We start from the raw sequence: 12,682 nt of genomic DNA on the forward strand, positions 1-12,682 counted from the left end.
AGAAAATATATATAAATAAAGACATACTTTATTGAAGGAGCTCAATATTTCATTTCAAACTGTTACTTTTGTTATTTTTGCAATTTTTTGAGTCCCTCTCTGATCATCTTTTGACCTAATGTAAAAGTGCTCCCAGTGGTCTTTTTATTCTAATTATGTCATCTCTAGGCAAAATCCAAAACCTGTGTTTTTTCCAGGACATAGCTCCTGCAGATCAACAGGAGTTCATCAGAAATTTACTTCTGAGTTGTGCAGAAGTAAGCCTGCCTTCATTTCCCATCAACTCTTTGTTTACACTCTCTCCTACTAGCTTACAGCCCCTCACAACCCCAACCCAACATTAAAGATTTAAAAAAAATGGGGAGCAATATTGGAGCTGTCCAGCCGTACAGTTTTGAGCCACATGCCAGCTTGGATGAGGAAAATGAAAACATACATGATCTATTTTTCTGCAAGTGGATGCATCAGAACTGAGCTGAACAGAGAGCTAGAAACTATCACCTTTTTCAAATAGTATGCTTTCATCTCCTCCGTCTGTATTCACCATGATTTGAACAAAGAAGTATTCAGAAACAAAATTGTATCTTTCTTCTTTATCTATCCATCATGAGAAAAAGGCTATAAGAACTTATTAAAAACACCAAAAACAAAATTTTCATTGGAGTGGGTCTTTAAAGAAGCTTTTTTTGATGATTTCTTAATCTTTGACAAAAATGATGCTTATATGATTTTTGGGGTTATTATTAATAACCCCAAAAATAATTATTAATAGCCCCAAAAATGGGGGGCAAAGCTTTTTGCTGCCCCTCCGTAGGTCCGCCCCTGCTGCGCTCTTTTTTTTTATATTGATGGCTTTAGCTTTATTACTGCACATAGGGAGTTTAAAATCAGAATTCCAATGTCTTCATTTTCAATGAATACTTGTCTAAACCCTACCATAGTGGCTCATTGGAACCTAAACCCCCGCCCCTCCCCGCCGCCGCTTGTGTAAATAGATGACTGTCCAGCCACCTTGTTTTATTTCAGTGTGAGTTCCGGCTGGAAGAAGACTGTGGCTTTAAGAGAAAGCGGGGAGGGGCGGAGTCACAGCGTCTGCCTATAAGAAGTTTCCCAATGCAACAGTGGACTGATCTAGAAGTGTCAGAAAAGCCTGAGCGCAGATAACACACGCATACACACGCGCGCGCGCGCGCACACATGCAGGCGTCCCGTTCCTAAAGCAACAGAAGACTACCAAAGCTTCAGAGACTCAGGAGATATAATCTGTGGACCAGGATTTGGAGTTTCTTTTTTTTTTTTTGAGGGTGCAGTGGGTCTGTCAACGAAGGAGAATTGCCAGTCTATTTCGGTGAGTCCAGAATGTGATCTGAAATGTCTGGTCAGACCTACAAAGCTCTTGTTTTGTGTTCCAGCATGGACTAACTTAATGCAACATTAGATCAGCTTTTTTTCTCCATGTCATCACTCGTTCTATGACATTATTGTTTATTATAGTGATAAATAAAAAAGTAGGACTGAAAAGGATCATGTGACCATATTTTGGTTCCAACTTTTGTCCTATAGCATTGTTATGGCCTTACCTTTTGGGCTGCAGTATTGCTCAGAATGGTTTCCACCCACAAAAAAAGGGAAATAACAAATCACTGCATCATCATTAAACCTGGCCTTGCCAAATAGCTGACTTGTGTCTTGTGTCGTGAGTCACCTACCTGCTAGAGGCCTTTTAACCATTATTATCTCAATCCGGTAAAGTGAGGGGGTGTGCACAGTGTTTGCTTGCCTCACAGGTAGAGCGAGTATGGTTGCTTGGAAACCTGCTGCAGGGCTGTCACGAGCGGGGTGTGAACTCTTTGCTTGAGGGACTATAGACGACACAGACTGTATCTGAGCACCTTGGATGCCTCTGCCTGTACACCTGGGAGTGAATTGCTCTGCTCAGGTTTGACCTTTAAAAAGACCCACGTCCTGTGGTCATCTGATGAGCAGTAACTGCCTGAAATAATGCCTCCGCAGGAGAACTAATGCTCTGCATGGCTACATCATTTGTTTAATCCCACTGCCTGTAAATGCTCCTGTGGTTGAGTTCCAGAATGAGCTGTCTTTGCACCTGTTGCAAGAGGAAGCACAAGCCCCTAGGGATTCATTATCGAGGATCATGTTGCTTCCCATCCCAGCGGAACCGACTCAGAGGCTCTGGATAGTGGGCTTGCATGCCTTGTTGGGCAGCTTGGCTTCGACTGATGCCCCTAAAGCTTCCTGTTGTTTCAGAGCTTTGTTTTTCCCCAGCTGTCAGCTCAGCTCATACATATGGCTCACAGGAGACTGTGAGAGAAGGGAGCCTCGCTCATTTCAGTCATCACGTCTTCATTATTAGCTGAGCTTCATGCGTGTGCATTCATCTCATTTGGAGTCTTATGGGGAAACGACCATTAGGCTGCACCTGTTAGAATGAACCGTGAAAAAGAAGGACTTTTTGTGCTGCAGGCTGCTGCTGGTGACAGGATTCCACATAAACATCCAATGCCTTTCAGTCGGTCTGTTTTGTTCCCTTCCGCTGAGACACTGATGCCTGTAAGCTCAGTGTCAAAAGTTTGATCAGCTTTTCTTACAGCATTCAGCTGACTTCAGAAATATGAATGGGCTCTGCAGCCCTCTGAATATTCTTTGTTTACACAGCCCTGACACACTTGACATGACACAAACATTCAGGTCACTTGACATGAGGGACTCTTGCATCATCAGGTATATCTGTGGTAACCGGAGGAGCCCCCCCGAGTTTCCTGCTCAGGGGAAACAGGATTACAACACTCTGGTGCAGCACAGTCAAATGCTACAACAGACAACCCATATCATAAGTGTGTAGAAAAGACGTTTTCAAGGTTATTTCTGCACTTAAGCTCCACATAGGCTTCAGTTAGAGTTCAATTCTCCATATACCCATGAAATTATTTAGTTTTTAAAATACAAATATATACATCTAAGGTATAAAACTACATCAGAAAACACTGGTTTGTTCTGTGTTTTTAATTACGGAAATGTGAACTTCTTATGGTAAGGTGCTTTTCAAAAGTAAGCAAGATTAAATAAAACATATATGCTATTTTTTAGGAAGATTTTTCTCTTACTGTCTAAAGGATGTTGGCTTTTTTATTCAAAGATTTTTACCTGGCAACCTCATTTTCTCTTCCATTTCTGCACTCTTTGCTTTCAGTCATCATCATTAATGTCTGTGCTTTGGTTGTGTTATAGGTACAACAGAGGCAGGGGTAGCCAGCCGGGCGATCTGAGTGTTTCCTGGCTTTGATGCGACCCGACTGTGCCTGGAGCATGTCCACAGTGGGCCTGACTGCCCAGGAGACCTCTTTTCCCATACAAAACCCCTTCCTCCAGGGCGGCTTCTGTCACAGCATGGCTGGATCCAAACCCTCCTTGAGCTTTCGCCATGAGCTCATGGACAAGTGAGTGTTTAAGATCAAGAAGGTGGTGGTGGTGGTATGGTTGGTTAGAAAGCTTACACTGGTTCTGTGAGGCATGATAAAGTTCTGTGGTTTGCATCAGTGACATATTACCTTCTAAATTATGCAATGCTTGTACATAGCTCTCCTAATCTGTAAATCTTTTTCCTTTATTAGCTTCTACTTTAGCATGGCCTCATCAACTACAGATCATACTTATCGATCTCCGCAAAAGGGGCAACTTTCAAGCAATGAAAGTAAGTGTGTTTATGTTTGATGAGCATGAATTTTAAATTTCATGTGTTGCCTTTGCTGTTATGCATGAATATCTCAATGAGAACAAATAGTTGAAGGATGCTAAGAAGACAGGCTGTTGTGAAGCAACTTGTCAATTGAACTGAACTGTTTTTTTGTGTTTCTCTCTTAAAGGACATATGTACAGTTCACACAGATTACCTTCTAAAAAATTGCGGCCCGCCCTCCTCTCCCTGTCCTTCAGTCCTGAACCATCCACCCCAAGCCCTACAGATGAAGACCAGGTGGTTCCGTCATTCCTGAAGCTGTCAGTTAAGGACTGTGGCAGCCCGCCACGGACACCCGACAGATGTTCCAAACCCTTGCCTCCAATTCCCCTACAAACAGACATCTGCCATGAACAAGCTATAGACAATGAGGTGGAATTTTTCACGAGTACGGACAAAAGCTGCTTGGTTCCGAGTGATGACCAGTGTTCCAAACCATCTCCTTTTCGATATGGACAGCTTCACAGACGGAGCTTCCGGGACTGTGGGCAGATTAACTATGCTTACTATGATGGCCCTTTAGGAACAGATAGGTCTGGCCATCCCCAGCAGCACCATCAGGTGAAACATGTTCAAGCCGTGCATGGACATCATGAACAGCAGCAGCAGCAGGAGCCACTCGAGCCAGTGGTATGTCAAAGATCACAGGACAAAGCTCAGAGGAAGTTGCGGCGTTCTCACTCTGGCCCAGCTGGCTCTTTACACAAGCCGCGCCTCATATGCAACAAACGCCACACCTATGGTACTGATAAACCAGAAGTGCCACCCCCTCTTCCTCCACGTTCACTCAAGACAGGCGACAACCGCCGCTGGTCAGCAGAAGTCTCGTCTGGGGCTTACAGCGACGATGACAAACCACCTAAAGTCCCCCCAAGAGACCCCATGTCCAGAGGCAGCTCTCGTACTCCTAGTCCGAAGAGCCTTATTCCCACATATGTTAATGGGGTAATGCCCCCTACTCAGAGTTTTGCACCTGATCCCAAGTACGTAAGCTGTCGGAGTTTTTTCAGACAGAACAGCGAGGGTTCTCCCTGCATCCTTCCTGTTATGGAGAACGGAAAGAAGGCCAGTGCCACGCATTATTACATTTTGCCTCAGAAGTCTGCATTCATGGAATCACCTTGTGACTGCAACTCGAGGAGGAAGGAGGATTTGGTTTGAAGGGCTTTAGCAGAAACCGTAGAGGACTCTATGGAATATGAGCAAAAACCACTTGACACAACAGTGCATCTGTACATCAAACTGCTGCTTTTAGATGATAAATGTCTGCAACACCTACACATCCTGAACTGACAGGATAGCACACTGTATACAGTTACTGGTCATGTTGACAGAAAGAAAGCTATCGCCTAAAATACAGCAAAATCTGTATCTGACTAAAGGCTGTGGGACAACTCTAACACATTGTAGAACGTATTTTGATATGGTTTTATTTCATTGTTGTGCTGTTGTTTTTGATGATGTGGTGCAGTCAGAGGGTGCAAGCAGGCATTGGATCTGATGTGCTCAGTGTTTCATGTCTGGAAAGGTGAGGATGTGATGGCACTGGGCCTTTTTTTTTCATGCTGCTTTTGTCTCTCACAGGTCAGTGACATAAATGTGCATCACTTAATATATGAAGTTTAAATCCAAGCCTGGTGAATTTTGGATTAAAAAAAGAAAAATGAAGGATATTAGTACTCAAATTGTATCTCTGTGTGCTATTGTTTATCAAACACAAAATAATTTATCTTTCTCAATGAAGTTTCAATACTACTCAAGCCAGCCATGTCACTGTGAATTTGTACTTCTCATGGCATGTTGTTGCTGGCAGCTATGCCTTTTTCCACTAAAATTTCTAGTGCAGCTTGTGTGTTAATATTTGTATGTACAGTCCTACGGTTGTGCATTATGTGTGCATGTGAACAACCTGACAAAGTGTTCAAACGACGTGGAGTGCCTTATGTCAGTGGAGAGTTGTCAACCATCCTTGTTACTGCGTGCTGTACGTTTGCAGCTCACATTTTAGTTTTTTTCTTTTTCTTGAAGTCTCCAGGTTTCTTTTTATTTTCTGTTGCACAAAAATTGGTCTGTTTAAATGAAAGTGAGTATAAGCTGATCTTTTTGAAATTTCCTGAAACAGTTGGAGCTTAGTTTTGAGTCGCTAGAAACCCATTAGCCTCAAGCCCTACCTCATGTCGATGTTAATCCTGTATTTCACATTGACCCCCCCAAAACAACCAATCAAACCAGAATATCCAAACCAGAAAAGCAGAGGAATTTAGCCTCATATTATACTTGGCACTAGTTCTATTTAAAATTTTTCCACGATTTGGTCAAGTGTCAAAAGAATATCTACAAAGGAAGCTCTTGGGTCAGAGAATTTAGCCCAACCTGTTAATACAAATGCATTACAAAGATAATGCAGGCTTCACCTGTCTGACACAAACTTTCCTGTTCTGCACATGCATTCCTGTCTTACGTGATTGCAGTGGGTGTGGTCCCAGAGACTTTGGCTGCTGGCAGCCAAGAAAATGCATGTATTTTTTATTGTTGTAGATTATTTACGAAGTATCAGGATATTATAGAAAATGTAGCACACGTGTTAAGAAACCCTCTGTATCAAAAATGTTGTTTTAGTTTGGGAAACAAAACAGCTAAGGTCAATCGGTCATTGAAGTAAACTTTTTTTTTTTCCTTTCTTTCTAGCTCACATGCCTTGACAACCACTATGTTGCTTTTGACCTATGTTTGAAATGTTTACATCTTATACTATTTAATCTTAAGGTATTCACATGTCTTATCAGAAAAAGTAAAGCTGAATGAAGACTAGTTTATCATAAAAAATAACATCTCTGCTGTTGTGAAGACACTGAGAGAGTTCAGTATGGTGTGTACAGTATTTAACAATTCAATGTGTTGTTATGAATAGCTGGTAAGCATATAGTCTTTTAAATGACAAGGCCAAAATAAAAATAAATTATTTATGAGTTTGTTTCGTTCTCTTTCTGTCAAGAGTGATATCTCCACTCAGCTGCTTGGCCTGTTTTATCACCCACACGCCCTCATCCTTTGGCGTTTTGTGACTGGCCTCTATCCAGAGAAAGGAGAGTAGCAGGTGTACTCTCTTCCTCTTCCTGGTTACAAAACTTTTTTTTTTTTTTTGCGTGACTGCTTCGATGCTTCCTGGCGGCCAGTTTTGCACATGCTGATTAAGAAAATGTTGCAAGTCCCTTGACAGGAGTCCATGTGCTGCGGCAAGGAACACCACAACCCTATGAAGCACCGGGCTTCCAATCATGACTGAATTTCTTATAGTATGCCACTAATTCCTGTTTCCAACAGCTACTTGGTTGTTTTTTCCCCATTGTGGTCTCAAAGTAACAAAAAGTGGCATTTGAACATTCAAAACATCCTGCAAACCCTTTCACCTGGTTCACTTGAGTTGCTAGGCAACAGCATAGGGGATGGTAACTAAAGAAAGGCCGTTGCTGTGCTTGTATGTAGCTTAAAAAATATATATATATATATATATATATATATATATATTTTGGCACTATTGTTAATGCAATCCATTCTAAACTAAAAAGTAATTAAAAAGCAGATTTTGTAAATTAAGCTTTACGTTTCATTATTTTTATTTACCAAATAGGGTCAAAAATATAAACAAATGTTTGTTTTTCTTTTTCTTTTCTTCCTTTCAAATCCCAAACTGCAATGAACCTCATATTTCCACACTCAGTTGTTTTTCTGACCTGTTTTTGTGTAAAAAAAAGATAGGAAATGAAGCCTATGATTATGACTCATTTGCACATCTTAATAAGTGCATAAGGTGGTATTTACTCCGCTTGAGCAACGACCTGAACAAACATTCTCATGTGGGCTTAGGGCTGTCTTGAAGCTTTATATTATTTTTAACATGCTGAAATTATTGACATGCAAAAGAAAAAGGACTCTGACACACTAAATCCTCAAATTGACTTTGTGAAAATTTGGTTTGGATGTAGTATATCTTATCATTTTATTTGGAAGACAGTTGTTAATGTTTAACTTCTCCTAAAGCATTACTGGTTAAAATGTACTCAGGTCAGAGTGCTTATGTCTTAAAGACAGCAAATTAAGCACTAGTAAAAACCTTTTTAACTGTCCATATCTTTCTACGGAAAGTAAAAAAATACATTTTTTGATCTAGATTTGTCCAAAAACTTTCCAGATTCAATGTATTGCATATTTAATGTCTTGACTGATCAAGTCAAGCAACATCACATTCTCACTAAAACTAGTGAAATGTGTAAGTTTTAACTTCAGATCTCTATTTTGCCATTTTTGGGGACCGTCATGATCAATCCCTTGTATTACTCCTCAATTACCCCTCTACCTTTTCTGTTGTTTTGGAAACCAGTTTAAATTAAGGCATTTATGCCATCTAGTGTCAGAGCTTGTAAAGAGCCCTGAGATTTCCATAGGAAAAACAAACCCTTGACCCTTTAACCTTTTGACACCCAATGCATTTCTTGGGTATTGAAATTTCCATGTAGTAATTTTCCTGTTTCAACTACCGGCCACTGTTTGTTCAAATGGTTGAGAGAAATAAACAGCAATACATTTCTAACAGCCAGAGTATGAGTGTTGCGATACAAATTCTTAGCTACATCTGGAGTACTAATGGCTGGATTGGGGGGTCTGACATGATGGAAATGGCTGCCTTATTAACAGTTTGTTGACAAAGGGAGGTTGGTTGGTTGGAGGCTGCATTTATGGTAACTGGAAAAGTTGGTAAACAGTTTTAGAATTTGTTGTGGGCACTAGTGTTTTTAGGCATTTCTGGCTGCAAAGCTACGGTGGCATTTGTATCAGAGCTGTGAGCTGAAGAGGTCCGTTTGTGATCAGTGGGCGGGAAGTTGATTTGGAGCGGCCTGGTGTTGTCAGTACGGTTGACTTGTTCATGGTTACCTTAAGTGACTGCTGACCATGTTCTACAAGAGTTTTAGTGAGTGCAGACTCCTCAGCTGAAGGTGAGGACAGCCTCAAATTGTCTTTGGTCTGTTCCTGCATGCAAATTTTAAACTTGGGACACACGTGTACAAGTTTGTGGTAGAGAACTTTGTGTAAAAATATCCAATTCTCTTACGTGACAAACCCCCAAAGGTTTAGGAATGAAGGTCTTTTAGGAAGAGTTGTTCTTTAGGTGCTGATGCTAAGACCTCTTATGGGTACTGTTGATGATTGGATCGCACAGGCTTTTCCAACACAATCATTTAAATTCTGCGCTGTGGTTGCTCTTCCTGGTATTGTAATGCTGTCTTCAATGGAAACTGTTTCAGTGAACTAGACATTCATTGTAAGTGGGGTTTCTGTATGACATGTGGGCTACATTGGTTTCCAGGAAGTAGTTCAGGACTGACAACTTAAGAGACCTGTGATGATGGAGCGGAGGTCAATGCAGGATTTGAAGGCTGTTTTTTAAACTTTATTGTTCTATTTCTGTAGGGGCTGTATTTACAGCACTTTCCTTGTTTTACAATAACGTCAACTCGTTTGTCTTTTAGGTTCAGTGTGAATAAATGTAATCAAGAACAAATAGGTAAGCTTGATGGAATTATGGGGTAATTTGTTCTTCAGTTCAATCAGCCACAACATCTAAACCATAAATAAAGTTGATTAATTAAATTGATACAAAGTTTTAGAACAAAAACTTTCTGTGAGTGGAAGACTTGAATAAAAAGATGATCTTCTTGCTAAAAGAGTAAAGAAAAACTTTTAACAAAATATGTCCGACATAATTAATTAAAAAATGACCACTGTTGTCATGGGCTCAGCGTTTGAGAATGAGGTCAAAGGCGTCAAGTAATTCTACCTACATATAATTCTTCTCCATTTTTCTATTTCCCTAATTTTCAGATGTTTTTTAATTGAATGAAAAAAACTTTTTCTAAACATTACAATATTCTTTTAGCACTAGCCTCTTAACCTGCTTGGTTGAAACGTACAGAAACCTTACTTTTGCTATATTTTGGTAGTGTAAGTCATGACTCATAAAACTTTTACTCATCGCATGCTCAATTACTCTTACATTACAACAGAGTTGTTGTCTAATATATTTTTCTGATTGTGGTCAACCTATTTTAATTAACAATTATCCCTTGTGCTATCTTAAATGACCCCACCCTTACATTGACGTGTTCTCCCTACCATGACAAAGGTGGGTAAATGTGGAAAGATTTCATGTAATCCATGGACACCAGTGAAGATCACAAATCATTGAAGAAAAAAATGGTTCAGAGCACTGTCTGGTGGGTCTAGATGACCCAACCCCCAACGTTAAAGTGCCTAGGATAGCACAAGGGTTACAAAAACATGAAATAACTTTTACAGTATTGTTATTACTATAGTTAAAATAGACGACTAAATATGAAATACTTTGTGATACATTTGTCGGTTTAATTTGTTAGGTTCTACTTCTGCAGTAATTTAAACAGGACTCGTAAGGCATCACAGTATATGTGAAGTATTACTTTTGAAGAACAGTAACAAGTAAGCTAAAGCACATTACAGTTTGGAAGTCGTTTGCACAACACTCCACACGTGTGACTGAGCTGTGTGAAGTCTTGACTCAAAGAGAAAATGTGCTAAAAACAAAGTTTATCATACTTAATAGCATCAAGGTAAAGATTAATGATCATGTTGAAATGGGATGAGTGTGTTAGTTTATCCTTAACCAGGTATAGTTTGTGTAGACAATAATTTATCACTACTCTGAAGCATCTCACCACATTAAAGAGCATTTCCTATTGCAACATTGGTCACAAAAAGAATGTCTTCCTTCATCGCTCAGTCAGGTTCATTTAACTTAATCCCTCGGTCATATCTCACCATTCCCTCCATTTACTTTTTTGTTTCACTCACGGCTTTGTTCAGTTGGACTTCCTGTCAAACATGGGGCTTTTGTGGAGCTTAGGCTCTAAGATAAGAATGTTCTGCTCTCACACAGTAACAATTCAGACAAAAAGAACAAACATTTAGCATAAAAAAATATCTATATATAGTCAGGTGATCAGCACCTTCTCTGTAATTTTTCAATCTAACCACAGATTTAATGTTTTTGCATTTAAATTCACAATAATAATTCAAATGCACATTGAAGGATCACAGTAATATAACTGAATAAAAGAAACATTTGCATAAAACAAGGTTTATTTATTTGTGGAACTTGTCTTAAGACAAGTGCATTTCAATGTGATTATTACAAAAATGCAGTTTTCTCTCCCTGTTTCAGTTTCTTTAATCTTCTTTAATCTTCAACTACTAATAACAGCCAACATTTGTGACACTGGTTGGATTTACATGTTTTTTTTTCTTAAACTGCAATTCAGAGATGAGTAAATGTCCCTTTTAAAACCTGGTGAGCTCCTTAGATGATCTTTTCTCAACATGCAACACAGATCCAGGATTTCTACAGCGGTTCGTCCTTCTTGTGCCCTTTCCTTCTCCCTCTAATCCCAATCCGTGGAAGTAAATGTCTTTGGCACAGACCCTGGTTCCGCTCTCATTCCTTCCTGCTGTGCTGCTTTTCATGCTCATTAGATTGTATTGATTATTTTTCCTCCTAACATATTGAATTCCCCCACTATTAGTATATTGTGATACAAAGATGAACTGGATTGAAACTATTTAAGATTATTTAAATTTTCAGGCTGTGTGCATTTAATAATAACAATAATAATAATAATTATTATTATTATTGTATGCATTTAGCTCCTTGAACTGTTTTGTAAATGATAAAATTTTGATGTAAATTCATGTTAAAGGTTAATAAAGAAATGCTAGAAAACCTTCTCAAGTTCCATGAAAATTACATTTTAATGTTTTGTAGTATAATTTCACCAAATAACATGTGCTCTTTAAACAAAAAAATTTTTTTGTATGTTTTTCTTGTTATTGAAATTACATAAATGTCACAAATCCACAAAGAAACAAAATACTGTAACTTATTCTTTCAGCAACAAAAAAATTAGAATTAGAAATGCTTGAGCAGCTACGAATTGGATAGATAGTTAAACATGATCACAGGGGTGAAACAGTAGAGAACACTTCAATTCAAATATGTTTATGTTTGATCCTGAAACCATAAAAAGTGAAGATTAAAAACAAAACTTCCACATCTTTTTTAATGGGGGAAATTTCATGATGATTTTGAGAAAGATTGAGAAATTCTAACTAAAAATCTGAGTGAGAGCTTTAATGCTTTTTAGGACTACAACTGTTGTAGTTGTGCGTCCAGCAGGTCACCCACAGACTTTGCTGCTTTGTGCCCAATATTGTCGTTGTGATTGACTCACAAACAAAATAAATAAATGAACAGTTCATACTGGTCAACATTAAATACTTCCCAACATTTTGCTCTGTAATGTTCATGGTTAAAGTAAATAGGAAGAACAGACTGACGATATCGTGACGAGCAAGAAAAATTTAGAAAGATCATAAGATTTTTTTTTAATTGAATGCAATACACTTCCATAGCAACACCATCATTACCAGTTTAATAATCTCCAAAATATTGAAAGTTCATGACTTTTCCAAAACTTTGCAGATTTTGTTTTTCACAAACTTTTTAAGGACCTAGAAATTGTTTTTTCAATTTCCAAAACCTTTCGAGGTTTTTCATGACCATACGATGGTATATTTCATAAGGAAAAAAAAAGTCAATTATAGTTAAAAAAAAAACTTTTTCTATAGAAGACTAATGTATTTTAATATTGTTTTAAGTGTTGCTAACTGTGCATCATGTTGGCCATCAAACCTATGGCGTAACCCCAATCTTGCTTTAAGAACTAATAAATATTGAGTAGCCTTTTTTTAGATAGTTTCTTTTTATTAAATGACTTGCATCCAGGCATGTCTCCAGTTTACAAAGGTCCCGTTCCTTACAGAACCACATACAACCAC

At 38.7% G+C, this 12,682-nt stretch overlaps 1 protein-coding gene across 1 annotated transcript; it reads left to right on the plus strand.

The window, feature by feature from the left end:
• The first annotated feature begins 1,112 nt into the window (after positions 1-1,112).
• Positions 1,113-6,726, plus strand: errfi1a (ERBB receptor feedback inhibitor 1a). Its single transcript, XM_011474825.4, has 4 exons — positions 1,113-1,348; positions 3,250-3,458; positions 3,633-3,712; positions 3,885-6,726. Exons 2-4 carry the CDS (start codon positions 3,304-3,306, stop codon positions 4,916-4,918), a joined length of 1,269 nt encoding a protein of 422 aa, XP_011473127.1. The 5' UTR covers positions 1,113-1,348; positions 3,250-3,303; the 3' UTR covers positions 4,919-6,726.
• Positions 6,727-12,682: the final 5,956 nt, after the last annotated feature.

This window comes from Oryzias latipes, chromosome 5, assembly GCF_053564925.1.
Source record: "Oryzias latipes strain Hd-rR chromosome 5, Olatipes_Hd-rR_3.1".
In the NCBI taxonomy this organism is placed as follows: domain Eukaryota; kingdom Metazoa; phylum Chordata; class Actinopteri; order Beloniformes; family Adrianichthyidae; genus Oryzias; species Oryzias latipes.

What these genes read in the sequence shown, in the direction of transcription:
- errfi1a (XM_011474825.4), top strand. Translation starts at nt 3,304, where the DNA reads ATGCGACCCGACTGTGCCTGGAGCATGTCCACAGTGGGCCTGACTGCC. An exon ending in CGCCATGAGCTCATGGACAA is followed by an intron (nt 3,459 to 3,632) that starts GTGAGTGTTTAA and finishes TTCCTTTATTAG; the next exon opens with CTTCTACTTTAGCATGGCCT. An exon ending in GCAACTTTCAAGCAATGAAA is followed by an intron (nt 3,713 to 3,884) that starts GTAAGTGTGTTT and finishes TCTCTCTTAAAG; the next exon opens with GACATATGTACAGTTCACAC.